At 45.6% G+C, this 22,456-nt stretch overlaps 1 protein-coding gene and 1 pseudogene across 2 annotated transcripts in view; both read right to left on the bottom strand.

The window, feature by feature from the left end:
- Positions 1-1,034: 1,034 nt before the first annotated feature.
- Positions 1,035-1,154, bottom strand: LOC143943894 (5S ribosomal RNA; annotated as a pseudogene).
- A 1,704-nt stretch (positions 1,155-2,858) lies between these two features.
- Positions 2,859-22,456, bottom strand: part of CNIH2 (cornichon family AMPA receptor auxiliary protein 2) — a 484,921-nt gene continuing 465,323 nt past the window's right edge. For both annotated transcript variants that reach the window (XM_077456800.1, XM_077456789.1), the window contains 3 exons: positions 19,837-19,980; positions 3,649-3,700; positions 2,859-3,278 (listed from right to left, as the gene is read on the bottom strand). In XM_077456800.1, the coding sequence (XP_077312926.1) occupies positions 3,667-3,700; positions 19,837-19,980 (178 nt within the window). In that variant the 3' untranslated portion in view covers positions 2,859-3,278; positions 3,649-3,666. The remainder of the gene's footprint in view (positions 3,279-3,648; positions 3,701-19,836; positions 19,981-22,456) is intronic.

The raw sequence follows: 22,456 nt of genomic DNA, 5'->3' as shown, positions 1-22,456 counted from the left end.
GGAGGCCACAGTCATTCCTAACTGATTTATCAAAAAGTAATCAAGTCTATGAAATGCTCCATGGATTTTCGAATGGAAGGTATAGTCCCTCTCCAACAGGTGGGAAGCCCTCCATATGTCAACTAATCGATATCTAATCATCATTTCCTTAAATTTACTTTTCTCATTAATTCTCTGCATTATTGGGGGTGCTGTAGTATCTATTTCCCGATCAAGAACAAAATTAAAATCACTGCCTATTATTATCACCCCTTCTGCTTTTTCCGTTAGATCCATTAGAAGTTCCTTTTAATCTGATCTTGATTAGGTAGGTATATATTAATAAAAGTATATTTTTTACCATATATGGCCAGTTTTAATAAAATTGTCCTTCCATCTCTATTCCTGTAGATTTCCATTACCTGATGAGGTATTGATTTATGTATTGCTATGGAGACTCCCCTGATTTCGAGTAGGCAAAGGAGTCATGGTACCAAGTTGGGTAATATCCATTTTGTATGTTAGGTATAAGGTCTGAGCGAAAATGCCTCTCCTGGAAGAGGATGATGCCAACATTTTGTTTATGAAGAGAGTACAGGAATAATGTTATAGGAACATATTTTTACCATACCAGCAAGATTTCACAAGCAGAATAGAAGAGAAGGTAGCAAGGGAGAGAAAAAAAAAAAAGGGTTTGAATCAAGTTCTAACAAACAAACAAACAAACAAACAAACAAACACACTACGCCACTCTAACACACCACTGCCTATCACACTCAAAACAACCACACTTACCAACCTCTCTCTACCTATTTGACTTCTTTGAGTCTACCCTTACAAGTAAGGTCCCTAGCTTGGGGGTTTAGAGATAACCTCCCTTACAGAAGACGTGTCCGGCCCAGGCTTATTTATTTATTGTAATACTTCCCCACTAATAGGAAGCAAAAGGGCAAGGAAACATGAGGAAACCGGGAGCCCGGACATGGGGGGGAGGGGACAGAGGAGGGGTAGTGGGGGGGAGGAAAAAAAAGAAAAAAGACAGGGGAGAAAGAAGACGTCAATGCCAACCTGGTATTCTCAGGCAGTCTCCCATCCAGGTACTAACCAGGCCCAACCCTGCTTAGCCTCCGAGATCAGAGGAGATCAGGCGTTTTCAGGGTGATGTGGCCGTAGGCAATCTCTTCGGCCACTTTCAACTCTCTTGACAAATGCCAAGATGGTCATCTTGGGAAACTAGCGAAAAAAAACACGTCAATGCCAACAACATAAAAAAAGCCTACGGCACCTGGTATTCCCTTCTGAAGAGAGAATAAATTCAGTTCCTCTAATCTTTCTTCAAAGCTGAGCTCCTCCATGCCTCTTATTAGTTTGGTTGCCCTTCTCTGCACTTTCTTCAGTTCCCTAATATCCATTTTGTGGTGCCCAAAACTAAACTGCATATTCCAGATGAGGTCTTACTAATGATTTGTACAGTGGAAAGATGATATCTCTCCCTGGAGTCCATACAACTTCAGCCTGTACCCCTCTTAATACAAGAAAGCAATTGTGGGCAGGAAGTATTTAACTGCTTCCGGACCAGCTGCCGCAGATATACTGCAGCAGGTTGGCTCCCCTGCGCGAGCCATCGTAGCTGTATGCCGGCTCTTTAAGACACCTCCAGAGGTGCGCGTACGTGCTCAAAGCGTGTCTCTGGAGCTGATGCGGGTGCCCAGTGGGCGCGATGACCACTGAGCATCCGCGATTGCTCGTTACAGAACGAGAAGGGGGTGTGTGTGTATAAACACAAATTGGATCTCTCAGAGGAGAAGAGACAGATTGTGTGTTCATACCAAGTATGAACACAGTTCTCTCTCTTCCCCTAGTCAGTCCCTTCCCCCCTACAATTAGAACACACCTATGGAACACAGTTAACCCCTTGATTGCCCCCTAGTGTTAACCCATTCCCTGTCAGTGTCATTTATACAGTAATCAGTGCATTTTTATAGCACTGATCACTGTATAATTGTCACTAGTCCCAAAAATTTGTCAAAAGTGTCCGATTTGTCCACCGCATTATCGAAGTCCCGATAAAAATCGCCGATCGGCACCATTACTAGTAATAAAAATAATAATAATAAAAATGCCATAAATATATCCCCTATTTTGTAGACACTTTTGTGCAAACCAACAAATATACGCTTTAGTGCAATTTTTTTACCAAAAAGATATAGAAGAATACATATCGGCCTAAACCGAGGAAAATTTTTGTTTTGTTTTTTTAAATTCGGGATATTTATTATAGCAAAAAGTAAAAGATATTGTGTTTTTTTCAAAGTTGATGCTCTTCTTTTGTTTATAACCAAACGCTCTTGCCGCTGCATCTCAGCCAATCAAGAGGGAGAGACCCCTGAGAGCTTCAGGTATCGTACACATCGCTGGATTGAGATCGGGTTTAGTATTGGGGGGGGGGGGCTGAGGGGGGAGCTGCACACCTTCAGCCTTTGCAACGACTTTAAGATAGTTCAGATTAATAGGAGTAGACTATAAATAATTGAAATTCAGTGTGGAAATTAATATAATGATTTTACATTTCGACCATGAATACACTTTAACCGCTATAGTAAATTGGCCCAACAGTGCAGGGACATTGTCTGGCTCATAATAAAATATAAATGTGCTTTACATAAAACTCTCAAAATCTGTTTCAAGTTATTGAACATTTTACACTGCAGTTCTGGTCGACTACAAATGTGTACTTTATTTTTGTTTGCATAATGGTTGGGTTACTTTTATGAGGATATTAGATCTACTCCCTTACAAGAAGCACCAGCATTATCCTCCGATCATTGCATCTACTTTACTAAACAAATATACACAAATTAATTCACATAGTGAATATATATATATATATATATATCTTTTATTGACAGAAAAATTCACACATATCTAAAGAAATAAAGTCACAGACTTCAAACAAACATATAAGAGCTGTGAGCCAGCAGCAGTCTATAAACAAGAAGGATCTGAGAGGGTGAAAAAAGGAAGGGTGGAGAAGAGAAGGAATGAGAGAAGAGGAAGAGGCACAAAGGAGAAGGGAGAAGAGGAGAAGTGGAATCAGAGCAAAGCAGAGAGAGAGAAGAGGGAGAGATAGAATTGTGGTTGAAAGAATATTTAAAGAGAGTCATTCCACCAGCAGGAATTTGTCCTTCAACATCTTTTCCATCAGCAAAGATCTCAATCCCTCCAAGTTTCCTTCCTCTGTCTCCGTGATTCAGATTCAAACAGGCGAAATTCAAAAAGTGACGAGTGTATATATCATACTGAGAAATGTAGCAAGGAAGATGTAAAGATACCAGTGGAGAAATAATACATGCAAGAAAGACAGGGAGAAAATAAGGTAGTGTGGATGGGAGAGAAGGGAAGGAGTATTAGAAAAGAGAGAAAAATGTGTTAGAATTCAAGTAATAAAGCTTTGCAGGTGTTAACAAGGATACATTCATAATTAAAAGGGATTGTGGGAATTAGGTAAATATTATAATAATATGAGTAATTTAACATGAATTAAGGTATTTCTGCCAATGTAGAGGATAGTGTTTTTGGGACTGATTATCGATACCAGCATGCAGAAAGTGGCAGTGCAAAGAAGTAGGAGTGGGGGCATGTATGTGGAACTAGGGACGAATCACTCACCAGCAGAAGTACAGCATCCTACGCGTTGACATAACGTACAGTGGCCCCCACCCTGCGTGCGAGGAAGAAGTGCCATTAGTACAGAGAGCTGCATGTATGCAGAGTGGGAAAAATTATAGGCTGCTGTGCAATAACAATCTCAATACTCTCATGTGCATTCACAGTAAATCTAGAAATCAACTGATGTAAGCTCTTATTCATACAGATTGTGAACATGACTGAAAATATTTTATCGGCACAAGGTAACACCATGCATGTCAAAGAAAGCTAATTATTCTAAGAAGGTTGCACTAAAATATATTTTGTTAGTCAACAAGAGGTATTGCTCCTATTTTCACTTTCTTACAACAACCAATGAAAAGATGGTTGTAAAGATTCAGGGGAGTTCAAAATAGCCCAACAAAGTTTTGGTGGTTGTCACCTTAAGACCTACCTGTGCCTAATTCAGGTAAGAATTTGCAGCAGTGTCAGTGATGTTACCAACACGTGCAAGAAATTCCGGCAGTTCTTGCTACCGCCATTTTAAGAACCTGTTGCTATGGCAGCAGCAAATTCTTAAATAATGACTTCCAGTTCTCATATTAGGAAATAGGGATGAGCCCGAGGTTCGACTTGAACAGCAGGTGTTAGTTTGTTCTAACATGAACCGAACATATGGGGCATGTGTGAGCGCCGCGGAGTGCCCCATAATGCACTGGGGCATCATACAGCATTGCTGTATGATGATTGCCTAAAGCATGAACCTGGCCTGCATGCTTTGGCCAATCATAGAGCGCTCTGCTGAGAGAGCCATTATTGGCCAATCATGTCTCAGGGGGACTACTGTAATTCTACGCCCCACACTATATAAGGCTGCTTACATAGTGGCCGTGTGTAGTGTTGTTGGCATGGACAGAGAGATAGCTTGAGTTAAATTAACCACGTAAGCCCCAGACCATTTGGCAGGCCAAAGACCAGAGCACCTTTTTTGATTTGGCACTGTGTCGCCTTAACTGAATTGCACGGTCGTGCGACATGGCTCCCAAACAAAATTGACGTCCTTTTTTTCTCACAAATAGAGCTTTCTTTTGTTAGTATTTGATCACCTCTGCGGTTTTTATTTCTTGTGCTATAAACAAAAATAGAGTGACAATTTTGAAAAAAAAGCATTATTTTTTACTTTTTGCTATAATAAATATCCCCAAAAATATATATAAAAAAACATTTTTTTTCCTTAGTTTAGGCTGATACGTAGTCTTCTACATATTTTTGGTAAAAAATCGCAATAAGTGTTTATTGACTGGTTTGTGCAAAAGTTATAGCATCTACAAAATAGGGGTTATGGAGGCCATACACGGTTCGAATTTCGAAAGAATTTTCTTTCGAAAATCGTATCTAAGAATTTTCGTACGAATTTCGCACCATTAGTGGGCTGCAACAACAGCCGATTTTCGTGCGGAAATTAAATTTGAGGAATCGGACATGTTGGAAATTTTTGGAAAAACAAACGATATTCTAATCAAGGATGGGAGAATCATGCAAGAAATGTAATAAGAAAAGAAAAGAAAATTTACTGAGAGAAAATAAGATTCCCGGGCACGAAAATTCTTTTCTGTAGCAACGTGAGGTGAAGTTGACGGCTTGGTTGGCCAAATTTCTAAAATCAATGGTGGCATAATCGGATCGCAAAAAAAACGAACTTTCTGATTTTGAAAAGAAAATTCATTCAAAATTCGACTGTGTATGGCCTGCATTAGTTTTATGGGATTTTTATTCATCTTTTTTTTTTCTAGTAATGGCGGTGATCTGTGATTTTTATCGTGACTGCGACATTATGGCACACACATCTGACAATTTTGACACATTTTTGGGACCATTGTCATTCTTACAGTGATCAGTGCTATAAAATTGCACTGATTACTGTAAAAATTACACTGGCAGTGAAGGGGTTAACCACTAGCTGGCTAGGAAGGGGTTAAGTGGGTCCTAGGGAGTGATAACTGTTAAGGGCTATGAGTGACAAGTCACTGATCACCGCTCCCGATCACAGGGAGTTGTGATCAGTGACAGTGTCACTAGGCAGAATGGGGAGATGATTGTTTACATTAGCATCTCCCCATTCTTCCTCTCCCCGTGAGATGATTGCGAGCATCCCCGCGGACATCGAGTCCATGGGACCCGTGATCGTATTCACAAAGCTCAAAGCGGCAAATTCAAAGGGATGTACAGGTATGCCAATTTGCGCAGCCGTGCCATTCTGTCGACGTAAATATACAGGCAGCGGTCGGCAAGCGGTTAAGCATGCAAGTTATTCAGTTAGTGGCAGTGTATTTGATATATATGTAGCACCCTTTACCTAAAGGTAGGTGATATAATCAGATTTTTCCAAATTCAGGAATATATGTAGGTAAATTTAGGCAGGCTTATGCTGCAAGCTAGGCCTGTCTGTTTTGATTTTGGGACTGGGGGTGTTCAGTGCAGTGGTGGGTGTGGTCACCGGTGCTCTGATTCAGAGATGCCTCCCCTACTTTCAGAAAGATGGTTCTGGAATAGGGGTTTGAGCCGGAAGACTGAGTGGCAGGCAGCTCATGTAAGGAGCCCTGACCAATTGTCTTTCGGAATTGGCAGGGGGCAGGCCTCCCATATAAGCTGGGGTCACATGCTGCCAGGGAGGAGTCTGAAGCACAGGAAAAAAGACAGCATGGAGTATTGAGGTGCTGTTCCGGGCATTCCCACGTGGATGTGCCAAGCACAGAGGAGGGATGGAGGAACCGCTAGAAGGGAGCATTAGATGAAGATCTTCATCTCTGAAAAGGTATTAAGCTGCTGTGAGCAGGGAACACAAGACTTTTATGCTGGAATAGATCAGTACACAAGAAGTAGCAGTAAAGCAGAGGAGAGTAGATCAATGTTCTGTGACTGGGGACACAGAACCACCAAGTAGCTAAAGGTCAGTGTAAATGGAACAAGAGAAGAGAAGTTATGTTTGATGCTTTGCACCCACTGTTTACAACTAGCTTCATTGTCCTGCTAAACACACTCAAGAGTGGGGAGTGAGATTGTGGAGGTCTACTGTTGCCTTTAGTTACATGGACACAAGGGGGTGTCGTGGATGGGGTTCTGTACATGTCAGTCCCTTATGGTAGGACATCGCAATGTAGACACTCTTCTGTGTCAGTGGTGACTGCTGCCAAGTTAGCCTGAAATTCAACAGTGTCTGCCACCAGGTGTCGTCCTGGTGCACTTTGAAAATGTATGGTTACAGTTCCTCGCATGCTGAACCAACAAGTAGGGTGTGGAGCCACTCCCCAGAGGAGAAGCTAACAAGTGTTCAGTGTGCTGCGCAACAGACATCAGGTGGAGGGAGATGGCGGAAGGTGGTCAGAGCACGCCCGCTATGCAGCGGTCACCTGATATGCAGGACTGGGTGCTAATCAATACCGGCATCCAATTGAAGCTGACCGGAGGACTGGCCTTGGGAGTGATCGCAGGTGTGGAGCGGTTATGTACGTTCTGTCCAAGATGTCACAGACCCACAGCTGGAGTCAGCGCATGGGCCCGGTGCGGACACTGCGGAGACCAATTGACTCGCCTTGGACCGGTACAGCAAAAGGTCCGGTATTACTCCACCAGCCTTATAACCGGACTTTGCTTGCCACAGATCCAGGTGACTTGGAAGGCTGGAGAGGGCCGTGCATCACCCACCCCTGAGGTGAAGGAGCTCTCATTTGGTTCCTCTGTTTTGGAGCTCTCAGAGGCCAAGACCGAAGGAGATGTCGAGGAGACCTGCCGCCTGGCCTGGGGCCCGGAGGATGCCAGTGGGTAGCCTCCGGAAGAAATCCTTGAGGACTGCGTTTTGCCTGACTGAGGGAGGCCCAAAGAATTACCTAGGCTCTCCCAGTTCCAGAGGGAGGTACAGCGGAGAGTTGCTTGGCAGTGGGGCCTGGACTACCCTTATGTTTTCCGGATCATGTTATGGAAATTGTTGAAAACTCCCGGGAGCAGAGGGAGAATGACATGATCTGGGACTACTTACATGTCCCAAAACCGAAGCGGGTGCCGGAGAGTGAGGTCTGGGTCCGCTTTAAGGACATTCACGGAGGGGGACAGTTGGAGGAGGTTGCCGGACCCAAGGTACTACCTGTAAGTTGGGACTGCTGTTTGTGTAGCCACAGGTAAATGCTGTATTTGTTTGGACTGCAGCTGGGTTAGGGTGGGTTATGGTGGGTTTCCCCCCCAATGACTGCCTTTATTGCGGGACATCTGCTGCTCAGGGAGCCTGACATGGACCAGGTCATGGACACTAGAGAGAGTGTGCTGTCTCCGCTTAACCCTTTGCCACTTACTCAAGAAAAAGGACTCCTTGCTTAGGAGCCAAGCAGAAAGTTTACTTGCCTATGAGCCCATGTGTTTATTTACTGGCGTGTCTGTCTAGGCTGCACTCTGCAGGAGGTCTCTAATGCCGCATACACACGATCGGATTTTCTGTTGCAAAAAACTTGGATGTTTTTTCTGATGGAATTCCACTGAAGCTTGGCTTGCATACACACGGTCACACAAAAGTTCTCTGAACTTTCGACCGTCAAGAACGCGGTGACGAACAACAACACTACAACGAGCCAAGAAAATTAAGTTCAATGCTTCAGAGTATGCGTCAAATTGTTTCCGAGCATGCATAGGAATTTTGCACGTCGGAATTTGTATAGACGATCGGCATTTCCGATTGGAACTTTTTCCGACCGAAAAATTGAGAACCTGCTCTCAATCTTTTGCTGGCAGGAATTCACATCTTCTTTCTTTCTATAAAAAATACATCATGTCCGGAAGGCCACCAAGGAGAGACAGATGCTCACAGGCCACTAAAAGCAGGCTAGCAGCCTCTGTGTCTACAGTAAACAGTGGTGGTCATGGACATGGTGCATCCTCTGCCTGTGGCCGTGGAGCACACTTGTCCATTTTTTCAACGTCCTCAACCTCTGGCACCCAGGCTCAGAGTAGTTTGCCTTTCAACTCAGCTGCCAAAGTGACCTATTCCACCCGCTCCTTGTCCACAGTCACTCCTTCCATAGCCCCACCATCATGCATGGAGGAATCCCTAGAAATATTCAACCACAGTGTGGGTTATATGCTGCTGGAGGATGCACAGAGATTTGAAGGCTCTGATGTTGGTTCATAGGTTGAGGAAGGGAGTAACGTGAGCCTAGAGAGAGGGGGTGCCACAGAAGGACAAGAAACTGGCAGTCATGTTCCCCCAGCTGCAACATACTGCCAAGTTTGCTCCAGTGACGGGGAGGGAGGGGATGATGAGGTCACTGACTGTACTTGGGTGCTTGAGAGGAGAGATGAGGAAAGTGAGGAGGAGGTGACAACTCCAATGAGGCAGGATGTCCTCTAGGGGGCAGGTTAAGAGCAGCCACCCTATTGCATTACACTGCAGGGCTCCGCAGGTGCTGGACACTGCTGACTCCCCACTTTTAAAATTTCCTTGGTGTGGGCCCTTTTCAACACATGTACAGCAGATTGCACCATTGCTGGTTGCAACCTATGTCTGAAGCGAATCAAACGTGGTCAGAACAGCAGCAGCTTGGGCACCACATACGTGACCAGACATATGACCACCTGCCGTGCAGTCCGTTGGCAACTTGAAAGACCCAGAGCATAGAAAAAGGCAGATTTCTCCTTGCTCCTCATCTGGGATCTCCAACCCTACTATACCTCCAGTCCTCTCAAAACCTGCACTGAGAGGAATGAAGGTATAGTAATAGGTGTCTCAAGTACTTGCAGCCAATCTGCTAGCAGTACACCACTAATTGATTGTAGCAGGCAAATTTCTCTACCCCAGTTGCTGAACCGTAAAAAAGAAATTCGGTATGAGCCATCCACATGCTCAACATCTAAATGCCAGCTTGGCCAAATTGCTAGCACTGCAACTTCTGCCTTTTCAGATGGTAGACTCTGCCCCCTTTCGTGAATTTCTGGAATGTGGTGTACCTCAATGGCAGGTTCCAAAATGCCATTTCTTTTCATGGAAGGCCATTCCGGTTCTCTACCGGCATGTGAAAGGCAATGTTTTGGCCTCATTGGACAGGGCGGTCGGAAGTCAGGTTCATATTACCACTGACTCATGGTCCAACAGGCATAGACAGGGATGGTACCTTTACTTCACAGTGCACTGGGTAACTCTGCTGGTAGCTGGGGAGGATGCAGGACAGGGTTCAGTGTTGTTGGAGCTTGTTCCACCACCACGCCCCCAAACTGCTAGTGGTGATTCTGCCACAGCTCTCTCCTCCACCCCCTCCTCTTCTTCTTCCTCTATGGCCTCTTCTGCAGATTTGTTCTCTGAATCAGCAGTGCTCCATAAGTGTTCAAGGGGCTACGCAAGCAGTCAGGCTAAAAGATGGCATGCATTGCTTGAGTTGGTCTGCCTAGGGGACAGGAGCCAAACTGGGGAAGAGATTCTGTCAGCTCTGCAGGGGCAGGCTCTGAGGTGGTTGATGCCATGTTAGCTTCAGCCAGGAATGATTGTATGTTACAATGGCACCAACCTTCTCTTTGCCCTCCAACAGGGACTATTGACCCATGTTCCATGTTTGGCACACATCCTTAATTTGGTGGTGCAGCGGTTCTTGACCAGGTACCCAGCCTTACAAGATCTCCGGAGGCAGGCCAGAAAGGTCTGTGGTAATTTCCGCCAGTCATACAATACCAGTGCTCGGCTGGCTGACATTCAAAGGGAATGCAACCTGCCCACCAACCGCCTCGTTTGTGACATTCCCACCAGGTGGAACTCAACGTTGGCAATGCTGCAGCGGCTGCACACACAGCAGAGGGCCATCAATGAGTACCTGTGTGAGTATGGCACCAGGACAGGGTCAGGGGAGCTTGGATTCTTTTTGCCACGCCAGTGGCTACTGATCGAGGATGCATGCACTGTTTTGTCACCATTTGAAGAGGCTACAAGGATGTGGAGCAGCGACAATGCATGCATCAGTGACACTGTCCCTCTAGTTTTCCTCCTGGAGCACACACTTCATGGAATCATGGACAAGGCACTTGAAGCAGAATTGTGGGAGGAAAAGGAGGACTTCCTTTCCTCTCAAGCCCCCCTTTATCCAGATAGCATTCCTGTGGGCCATCTAAACACACAGGAAGAAGAAGAGGAAGAAGAGGAGGAGGAGATTTGTGTCAGCATGGATGTAGAGGATAACACTCAGCAGTAGTCTTCAAGGGATGGTATTCAGTCCCCAGAAACCCAAGGAGTTGTACGTGGCTGGGAGGAGGTAGTTACGGATAATGTGATCCTTAGTGACCCAGAGGACTCAGAATCCAATTCCTCTGCAAACTTACGTTGCATGGTCTCCCTGATTCTGCAAAGTCTGCGAAAGGACCCTAGGATTCGTGGTATCAAGGAGAGGTATCATTACTGGCTGAAAACCTTTCTTGATCCACGTTACAAGGGTAAAGTTGCAGAACTAATCCTGCCTTCACAGAGGGAGCAGAGGATGAAACATCTTCAGGAGGCCTTGAAGAAAGGTTTGTGAAACGCATTTCCAGACCCTGGGAGGTTACCATTTTCTGGCGCTGGACAACATGTTGCTGAGGCTTCGTTCAGTCAGAAGAGCGGTGGAGAGGGCGGCTGGCTGACCGATGCCTCTAAACTATTTTTCAGTCCTCAGTGCCAAGGTCTCATAGGTTCAAGCAACCATCGCCAGTGTCTGCATTATATGGTGCAGGAATATCTAGGGGCAAGAGCAGACTTGGAGACCTTTCCAACAGAGCATCCACTGGGTTACTGTGTCTTTAGGATGGACCACTGGGCAGAATTTGCTCAATATGCAGTTGAGCTACTGGCCTGTCCTGCATCCAGCGTGCTTTCTGAACGCACATGCAGTGCTGCTGGAGGGTTTGTTATGGATCAAAGAGTGTGCCTGTCCACAGACTTTGTTGATATGCTCACATTCATAAAAATGAATAAGTCTTGGATCAGCAGCTATCAAGCACCCGATGCTGATGTAACTGATTGAATTTGCTATGGATCTGGGATCCCTTGAAGACTGCCTATGTTGACTATCCTATTCCTCCTCAATCTTGATGATGCTAGCTTCCAATAATATTTTTGGTTTAGGGCACCACTACCACCATCCTAGGCCCAATTTTTCTGCCCCTGTTTAACAGGGGCATGTAATTACATTTTTGATATAATATTTCACAGCAAGGCCTGTTCCTGCGCCCAACAAGAGTAAATGTGAGGGTTTACAGTGTTCTAGCACCACCAACACCTAAGGCCCAATTTTTCTGCAGAGTATATAGGGCAGACCGTACAGTATATATATTGCTGTTCAGATTATATAGTGCCTGGGGGACCACCCATGCCATTTTTTTTTAATTTGGTGCGGTATTCCCCTTAATATTCATACCAGACCTGAAGGGCATGGTATGGATTTTTTTGGGGGGGGGGGCATCCACACCATTTTTTGAGTATTTTTGGCGCGGGGTTCCCCTTAATATTCAAACCAGACCCAAAAGGCCTGGTAATGGACTGCCAATTTTTTCAATGATTTTTATCTATATTGCCAGGAGCCGACAATACATTACAGCCGCAAGAAGTTTTAAATTAAATTTTTTCCTTTAGGAATGTAAATTTGCTGTGGTACTGTTATAAACATGGTAAAGATGCATTACTTTACAGGCAGACTAATGAGACCTTACTTTACAGGCAGACTAAGGGTCCCCCAGGCAAGATATTTAAAGAAATATTTTATTTTTAAATTGTTTTACTTTAAGCATTATTAAAATCACTGAAAAAATGTGAATTTTTAAACTTCTCTTTTCATTGATAAATGTCCCTTGGGGCAGGACCTGGGACCCCAAACACTTTTTATGGCAATAACTTGCATATAAGCCTTCATAGTTAGCACTTGTGATTTTTCATGTTCGCATCCCATAGACTTTAACTGTGTTCGCACACATTTTTTGCCTGTTCGCATGTTTTGCTGCAATCCGAACTGGGGGGTGTTCGGCTCATCCCTATTAGGAAACTAGTGAGGATTAAAACTAACTCTACGCATGCATGGTAGTACCTGTGCTGGGAAGCTTTTATGTGTGTGACAGCTTCCTGCCCAGGGCTATATTCCCAGTCTCATGTAATTGGCTACCTGGAGATTTCTGGTCCGAAAGCTAAATGTAAACAAAAGGTGATGTCATCAGGTCCGCTTTAAGCCTCATCCACACTACTAGTTTTTTTTTACGTTCAACCCAGTAGATTGAACGAAAAAAAAAACATAGCTTAGGTCAGGGGTGCTGTACTAACAATCCAATGTTAGTACAGCTATCTCCCGTACTGAGCTATTGTCTTCTGATAGGGGGATGGCTCCTCCTACAGAACATTCTGGTCAGTGCTCTCAGCCATTGGCTGAGAGCACTGATCAGGAGTTGGTTGGTCATGACCCATCAACAGAACCCGGCTTCTGTTGGACCGGCTGCCATACACACGGGCCGAATGTCGGACGGTTTCCACTGAACCGGCCGATGCCGCCCAACGCTCAGCCCATCTGTACTTTTTATTGTGCACAGCAGTGGGTGGATTTGAAAGTTGCTATGAGACTGAATAGTGACTATGGATCTGTCCACTTCCATACACTGTCAATCAAAAGTAAAGCGGATATGATGGGGAACTAGTCTCTCAGTTCAACAGGCTCCGTTCACCCCTAGTACAAAACTTTTCAGCCATGCACCTGTCAGTGTGCCAGGCACTGAGGAAGGAGTGTCCAGTGTGACAGATTCATGTACCTGTCTCAAACAGGTACATAAATCAGGCACAAGCTGTACCCCAACAAAATTCTAAAGGGTGTCTACGACTCCTTCATAAATTCCTTTGATTATCCCTAGAAATCTGTAGTTCTAGTCACATGTAGGTAATATCTTGATATGTTTTCATTTTGGAACTTAACAGAAAAAAATATGTTTTTGGCAACATTTTCTTCAGAAGTACTTATCAGACCAGAACACAAGGAATAATGATTTAGTAACCCTGTCTAAGGTAAAAATGTGTATGTAAAAAACAAAACTTTTTATTCATTTTGAATATAACTTCTGACAGTTTTTTTTCTATTGTCTGTGTTCCTGTTGGGGAGATTCAGCCACACTATTGGTCCTGGTCACTATTGTCTTTGGTACAAAAAGTGATGTGAAATCTGAAATTTTTGAGTTGTCACAGAAACAGTAGGTGAAGTCAAATCTTCCAATAGGATAACCTGTTCTGATTACAGGCCTATAAGGCCGCGTACACACGCGCGGACTGTTCGCCCAACCTTGTTCGGCAAACAGTTTGTCAAACAGTCCGCTCAAAATTTGCAGGAGCGGACTTGCCCACACACGAGCGGACTGTTTGACGAACAAGGTTGGGCAAACAGTTCGCTCAACTTTTGAAATGAACGGACTCGCCCACGTAAGGCGGAGGCAAGTCCGCCCATTTCGAGCGCGTGTACAGGTAGGCGGGGCCCGCGAAGGAGACGTCGCGGGCTCCGCCGCCTGGAATGGGCTTAAAGGGGAACCCCAACGCCGAAAAAAATCGGCGTGGGGGTTCCCCCCAAGTCCACACCAGACCCTTGTCCGAGCACGCTACCCGGCCGGCCAGGAAAGGGGGGCGAGCGAGCGCGCCCCCCCTCCTGAGCCGTACCAGGCCGCGTGCCCTCAACATGGGGGGGTGCCTTGGGGAAGGGGGGGGCCGCGCGGCCCCCCCACCCCAAAGCACCTTGTCCCCATGTTGATGAGGACAAGGGCCTCTTCCCGACAACCCTGGCCGTTGGTTGTCGGGGTCTGCGGGCGGGGGGCTTATCGGAATCCGGGAGCCCCCTTTAAGAAGGGGGCCCCCGGATACCGGCCCCCCACCCTATGTGAATGAGTATGGGGTACAATGTACCCCTACCCATTCACCTGTGAAATAAAGTACAAATAAAAACACAACACAGGGGGAAAAAATATTTTATTGCACAGCCGGGGGTCTTCCGTCTTCGGGGGTCTTCTCGCCGGACTCCTCCGCTATGTGTGTGTAGCTCTTTTGCTAGCGGAGGAGTCCGGCTTTCTTCCTCCCCGCCGCCGGCCTCTTCTCCCGACTTCGGGGGTCTTGTCCCCCTCTTCGGTTCTTCTGCCGGGCCACCGCGCCTGGTCCGGTGGCCCGGTCTTCTGTCGCCGTCTTCCGTTCTTCTGTCGCCGCCTTCGGTTCTTCTGCCGGGCCACCGCGCCTTCTTGTAGCTCTTTTACAGGCGGTGGCCCGGTCTTCTGTCGCCGTCGCCGCCTTCCGTTCGTGTTCTTCTTCTTGTTCTTCTTGTTCTTCTCCAGGCGATGTTGACACGTCGCTCCCTCCGGCCGGAATGCCAGAGCCGCCCTGCGCTGTGACTTATATAGTGACAATGGGGCGGGGTCACATGGTATATGTCACATGGGTTGATGTCACATGGTGACCCCGCCCCCTTACGATGTCATAGTCCCCATGTGACATCAACCCATGTGACCAACCCATGTGACATATACCATGTGACCCCGCCCCATTGTCACTATATAAGTGACCGCACAGCGCGTCCCCGGCATTCCGGCCGGAGAGCTCGTCGAGTCAACATCTCCAGGAGAAGAACAAGAACAAGAAGAAGAACACGAACGGAAGGCGGCGACGGCGACAGAAGACCGGGCCACCGCCTGTAAAAGAGCTACAAGAAGGCGCGGTGGCCCGGCAGAAGAACCGAAGGCGGCGACAGAAGAACGGAAGACGGCGACAGAAGACCGGGCCACCGGACCAGGCGCGGTGGCCCGGCAGAAGAACCGAAGAGGGGGACAAGACCCCCGAAGTCGGGAGAAGAGGCCGGCGGCGGGGAGGAAGAAAGCCGGACTCCTCCGCTAGCAAAAGAGCTACACACACATAGCGGAGGAGTCCGGCGAGAAGACCCCCGAAGACGGAAGACCCCCGGCTGTGCAATAAAATATTTTTTCCCCCTGTGTTGTGTTTTTATTTGTACTTTATTTCACAGGTGAATGGGTAGGGGTACATTGTACCCCATACTCATTCACATAGGGTGGGGGGCCGGTATCCGGGGGCCCCCTTCTTAAAGGGGGCTCCCGGATTCCGATAAGCCCCCCGCCCGCAGACCCCGACAACCAACGGCCAGGGTTGTCGGGAAGAGGCCCTTGTCCTCATCAACATGGGGACAAGGTGCTTTGGGGTGGGGGGGCCGCGCGGCCCCCCCCTTCCCCAAGGCACCCCCCCATGTTGAGGGCACGCGGCCTGGTACGGCTCAGGAGGGGGGGCGCGCTCGCTCGCCCCCCTTTCCTGGCCGGCCGGGTAGCGTGCTCGGACAAGGGTCTGGTGTGGACTTGGGGGGAACCCCCACGCCGATTTTTTTCGGCGTTGGGGTTCCCCTTTAAGCCCATTCCAGGCGGCGGAGCCCGCGACGTCTCCTTCGCGGGCCCCGCCTACCTGTACACGCGCTCGAAATGGGCGGACTTTCCGAGCGGGAACAGTCCGCTCATTTCGAAAGTACAGCGGACAGGCCCACACACGGGCGGACTGTTCGCTCAAACACAGTTTCAGCGGACAGTTTTTCGGAATTTCCGAAAGACTTTGTCCGTCCAACTGTCCGCTGAAACTGTCCGCTGAAAGCCCACACACGAGCGGACTGTCCGCCCAAACACTGTTCAGCGGACAAGGTTGGGCGAACAGTCCGCCCGTGTGTACGCGGCCTAAGTGTGGATATCTCCTCAGTTTGAAGAGATTGTCTTTTATTTTTTACTGTTTCTCTTGGACAGAAAATGAAGGGAAATCTTCCCAACAGGACCCTAACTGCATTAAAAAAAAAAAAAAATAATTAAAAATCACGACTTGTTTTCTACTCTATCCAAAACTTTGGAAAACCTATCTACATTTTAAGAAATATGTAAAAAATGTAATTTCCTGAACTCACTGGTTTGAGTGGACATGGATTTACAAGAACTCTACAGCACATCAACGCTCATCAGTATTTTTTGAAACTTATAGGGAAAATGCCTACAGAAGCACACAAACAGTGTTCCTTAATCATTAGGTGACACAGCATTAAGTAATAAAATCAGTTTCCTTTTCAATATGAACCACTTGACACAGCATTCAGCATTGCTTATCCTTCGGTGTTGTATGCCACAATAAAAGCATATCCTTTAGCCGAATGTCAGGAGACATCAACCAGTTCAATAAAAAACGGCTGATGTTTGGCCCGTGTGTATGTTAGTTGGATCGGACAGAAGCCAGCTGAGCATGCTGCAAAACCAGCTGCTGACCGGCTCCCAATCAGTGCTCTGACGCAAAGGCTGAGAGGGCTGATCAGAGTGTTTTGGTGGGGGGGTACCCCTGTCAGAACATAGCTTGGCAGGGGAGCTACTAACTTCGGATTGTTAGTACATCAACTCTGGCCGGAGCTGCCAGGGTTTTTTCCTTCAACCCACTGGGTTGAACAAGAAAAACTGTTAGTGTGTACCAGGCAATAGAATACTCAATGCTTAGATCCCAAATGAAGTTAAAAGAATTTTTAGCTCCATATGGTCCAGTGCTCCTGTATGTTATTTGTGTTTTATTTGGGTTTTTAATTGCCCAAAATACTTTTTCTTTCAATACAAATTAATTAGTACTTTCACAATCCAGTACTCTATACTAGTATAACGGAGTAACAGTAAATCACACCGTTCACCACAGGTCTCCTCACATAGATTTGTTTTTCAGCGGAAGAGAGGGGTGTGCCTGTCTAGGTCTGTTACTGAGAGAGTACAGCAGGCCTACCTCTGACACCTATCATATGGCAAAACCATGTTGAGAAAGGAAAAAGGGTCCTGCCGCGCTATGAACTAAACATGTAAAATTACAAGTTGTGGGACAAGCTACTGTCCCCACCGAAACCAACTGCCAAAGTAGATGTCAGCAATAAAGAAGAGTGGGTATGGCGCTACTAATATAATACATTTAATTTAATTTAATTTAATTTTGTTGTGCAAATAAAGGTAAATATTACCATATACCAAAGAATGTGCTAAAAGACGCAATATATACATAAAATCCTCTGGCATCAAATGCAATTCATTACTGTCAGAAATGTGCAGATAAGCAAAATATAATGCAAATGAACCAGTGTTAGCTTAACCACTTGACATCCATGCTATGGCCACAGCGTGGATGTGAATTCTTATGACGGCCTCCCCTATGCACGCTCCCTACGAGCGCCCTACAGGTGAAGCCACAGCCAGGCGCTCACAGTTACAATGCCAGTGTAACGACATATTCAGTGACCCATCGCAGTTTGCTACAGAAGTCACGTTCCGTCGACGCCATCTTTCTACACCCCATAGTCGTCCACAGTAAGGATAGAATAAGAAGGGGGAAAGCGGACATGTTGTTACACCTACCAAAATTTTGCATTTTACATGTATTTATAACAGTAAAGTGAGTTTATATAGTGAAATACAGGACTTACAACTCCATCTGACTAATTAGATGTTGATTTTTAAAAGCAGCGAACTTCTGTGAGATTACTAAACCTGTGAGATGACCAGGAATGCCGCTGCTTTTAAAATTAAACATATAACCAGTCAGACAGAGTGCTAAGTCCTGTATTTCACTATATAAACTGACTTTACTGTTATATAGTTACAAACTTAGTCAGGTTGAAAAAAGACACAAGTCCATCCAGTTCAACCACAAAAAAAAAAAAAAAATATATATATATATATATATATATATATATATATATATATATATATATATATATATATATATATATATATATGTAATAAATATCATACTAGCCCATATACCCAATTCTATACCCACAGTTGATCCAGAGGAAGGCAAAAAACCCCAGCAGAGCATGATCCAATTTGCTAAAGCAGGGGAAAAAATTCCTTCCTGATCCCCCGAGAGGCAATCGGATTTTCCCCGGATCAACCTTACCTATAAATGTTAGTACCCAGTTATATTACGTACACTTAGGAAATAATCCAGGCCTTTCTTAAAGCAATCCGCTGAGCTGGCCATAACCACCTCTGCAGGGAGTCTATTCCACATTTTCACAGCTCTTAAGAAGAAACTGTGAAGAAACCTTTCCGTATTCGGAGATGAAATCTCTTTTCCTCTAGATGTAAAGAGTGCCCCATTGTCCTCTTTGTTGACTCTAAAGTGAATAACTCGACACCAAGTTCCCTATATGGACCCCTTATATATTTGTAAATGTTGATCATATCCCCCCTTAATCTCCTCTTATCAAGAGTGAATAAATTCAGTTCCTCTAATCTTTCCTAATAGCTGAGTTCCTCCATGCCTCTTATCAGTTTGGTTGCCCTTCTCTGCACTTTCTCTAGTTCACCGATATCCTTTTTGAGAACTGGTGCCCAAAACTGAACTGCATATTCCAGATGAGGTCTTACTAATGATTTGAACAGGGGCAAAATGATATCTCTCTCTCTGGAGTACATACCTCTCTTAATACAGGAAAGGACTTTGCTCGCTTTGGAAACCGCAGCTTGGCATTGCATGCTATTATTGAGCTTATGATCTACCAAAACCCCCAGATCCTTCTCCACTATGGATTCCCCCAGTTGTAGTCCCCCTAGCATGTATGATGCATGCATATTCTTAGCCCCCAAGTGCATAACTTTACATTTCTCAACATTAAACCTCATCTGCCACATAGTCGCCCAATTAGACAGAGCATTGAGGTTGGCTTGTAAATTGGAGACATCCTGTAAGGACATTATTCCACTGCATAGCTTGGTGTCATCTGCACCAAGTTATAAATATGTGTAAAATGCAAAACTCCGGTGGGTGTAACAACATGTCCTCTTTCCCCCTTCTTATTGTATCCTTACTGTGGACGAGTGTGGGGTGTAGCAAGATGGCGGCAACAGAACATCACTTCCATAGCAAACTGTGATGGGTCGCCGAATATGTTGTTACACTGGCGCTGCAGAGTGGAGGGGGAGATGAGCGGGGCTTCCTTCCCTCACATTGCTGGACCCTGGGACAGGTAAGTGTCCGATTATTAAAAGTCAGCAGCTGCAGTATTTACTTTTAAATTATTATTATTAATTATTTTTAATCGGAACTCGGCTTTAAGAAGAAGTAAAGAAGTAAGCTTGATTACTGAATGTGACATTTCATTACCAAAAAAATAAATTTTGAGATATTATATAACTTACCTGTACAGGTAGTAAAAGAAGGACAGCAGGTAGAATGCCAATTTGCACCAAGCTTCTTTCTGGCAGTAATTTAGAATGTCCACATTCATTATGGACACTGGATCAAACATAGCTTCTGAGCCATCTGCAGGTCGGTGGAAGTACCTGTAACAGGTAACAAAAAATATCACATAACCAGCTCATATGCTTTTGTAACTTACTGTATGTCCCGTTATCCATGGAGTAATGTTAGCTTCTTAATGGCATTTTCAGCTATCTCAGTGCGCAGTTATCGAAGGAGACAACTGCCAAGTGTAAAATTTCTAATTAATAACTGTATTGTCAAGAACATCTAGGACCAGCTGACAGAATTGAACAAGAATTCTGACATTTTAAATGTTCTACTTCAGTGGCACTTCATGGAAAAATAATCAGTAATTCAGTGTGTTAAAGGAAAACTTTTGCTGTAATATATTGTATATAATGATTACACTGGCCATTTTGTATTGTAAGAATTAAAAATTACCTTTTACATTTCAACCATCTATGATTTAAAAAAAAAACAATTAAAATGTTGTCTTTTTAAACCATGTTGCAGCCAAAATGTCAGACCCCTGAACACTATACTTGGTTTAATGTAGCATGCATTTCATCTTTGGTGATTTACAGGCCAAAAATGTTTAGCATACACTAATTATTAATTATAGAAAAAGACCCTCCTATTTAGCTTGAGGTAAGTTAAGGCATTTTCTGTATCTATAGAAGCAGATATGAATCTGTTTTGAAATTTGCTAAAACTCTTAACGTTTATCATTTTGAAGCATTCAAACATGTATAGTAATACACTTATTTTTGAATAATTAACCGCTAAAAAAACATAGTAATATTTTTTCAAATTAATTATGTTTATATAATTTTTTGGCAAAGAATAAAAAAAACACATTGCTATCTGTAGTGCTAGAACAGCAGTTCTCAAACATCTGGTTTCAGAAGCTATTCTCTTAGTATGCTTATTCAGAACGGACCAGTGTGATGTACAAAAAAGAAAGAGGGCAGAGACTCAACAAGCAATTAGAGATTAGGATCAGAGCTGGAGAAGTTAAGATTCTACAATTAAATACATGAATGATAAAAATGCACATTAAGGGGTCTGTTTTCTAATGATTTATTCCAGGATTCACACTTTCACCATACATTTTACCTAAGATTTAGTTATGCCACGTACACACGATCAGACTATCCGGTGGACCAGTCTGGGGGAGAAACCGCCGGAAAGTCACCAAATTTCCGAACGAGCAGACCTGCCCACACACGGGACTTTTCTGGGGGACATAGTCCGCCGGACTATCTGCCATATTTTTGAAATGAACGGACTTGCCCAAACACGGAGGAAAGTCTGTTTATTTTGAACGCGGCTCCAGGTAGCTGGGACTAGCAAAGGAAGTCAATGTCGCCACCTTTGGCGGCGAGATTGATGCGTCACTGGCCCCATCACCTGTTATGGACTTAAAGGGGAAGCCCTACGCCGAAAAAACTAAGTGGGGGTCCCCACCAAGGTCCATATAAGACCCTTATCCGAGCACGCAACCCAGCCGGTCAGGAAAGGGGTGAGGACGAGCGAGCGCCCCCCTCCTGAGCCGTACCAGGCCGCGTGCCCTCAACATGGGGGGTGCTTTGGGGAAGGGGGCTGCGTGCCCCCCACCCCAAAGCACCTTGTCCCCATGTTGATGAGGACAAGGGCCTCTTCCCGACAACCCTGGCCGTTGGTTGTGGGGGTCTGCGGGCAGAGGGCTTATCGGAATCCGGGGGTCTTGTCCCCCTCTTCGGTTCTTTTTGCCGGGCCTCCGCTCCTTCTTCCAGCTCTTTTACTGGTGGTGGCCCGGTCTTCTGTCGCCGCTGTCTACGCCGCCTTCTGTTCTTCTCTTTTTCTCTTCTTGAGATGTTGACTTGTCGCTGTCTCTGGCCGTAATGACTGGGACATGTCCTCTGGGACTGTGACATCATAATAGGCGGGGACATCACCCGGCGATGTCCCTATATAAGTCGATGCACGCCGCGTCCCTGTCATTGCGGCCAGAGAGCTCGAGTCAACATCTCAAGGAAGAACAACAAGAAGAACAAGAAGAAGAGAAGGCGGTGGCGATAGAACACCGGGCCACCATTTGTAAAAGAGCCTGAAGAAGGCACGGAGGCCCGGCAAGAAGAACCGAAGAGGCGGACAAGACCCGCAAAGTCAGAAGAAGACCCCCGGGCAGAGGCGACAAAGAAGAAAGCCGGGCTCCTCTGCTAGTAAAAAAGCTAACGAAAGAGCAGAAGATAGCGGAGGAGTCTGGCGAGAAGACCCCCCAAGACGGAAGAAGACCCCCGGAGGTGTGCAATAATTTTTTTTTAAATCCTTGTGTGTTGCGTTTTATTTATAAAAAATTCACAGGTGAATGGGTAGGGGTACATTGTACCCCATACTTATTCACATAGGGTGGGGGCCGGTAGCTGGGGGCCCCTTTATTAAAGGGGGCTCCCAGATTCTGATAAGCCCCCCTCCCGCAGACCCCGAAACCAACGGCCAGGGTTGTCGGGAAGAGGCCCTTGTCCTCATCAACACGGGGACAAGGTGCTTTGGGGTGGGGGGGCCGTGCGGCCC

The sequence above is a fragment of the Lithobates pipiens genome, unplaced genomic scaffold (assembly GCF_037356315.1).
Source record: "Lithobates pipiens isolate NorthernLeopardFrog02 unplaced genomic scaffold, aLitPip1_a1.2 Scaffold_10, whole genome shotgun sequence".
NCBI lineage: Eukaryota > Metazoa > Chordata > Amphibia > Anura > Ranidae > Lithobates > Lithobates pipiens.
The sequence above is the reverse complement of the archived record's forward strand: the minus strand, read 5'-3'. Positions and strand labels throughout refer to the sequence as shown.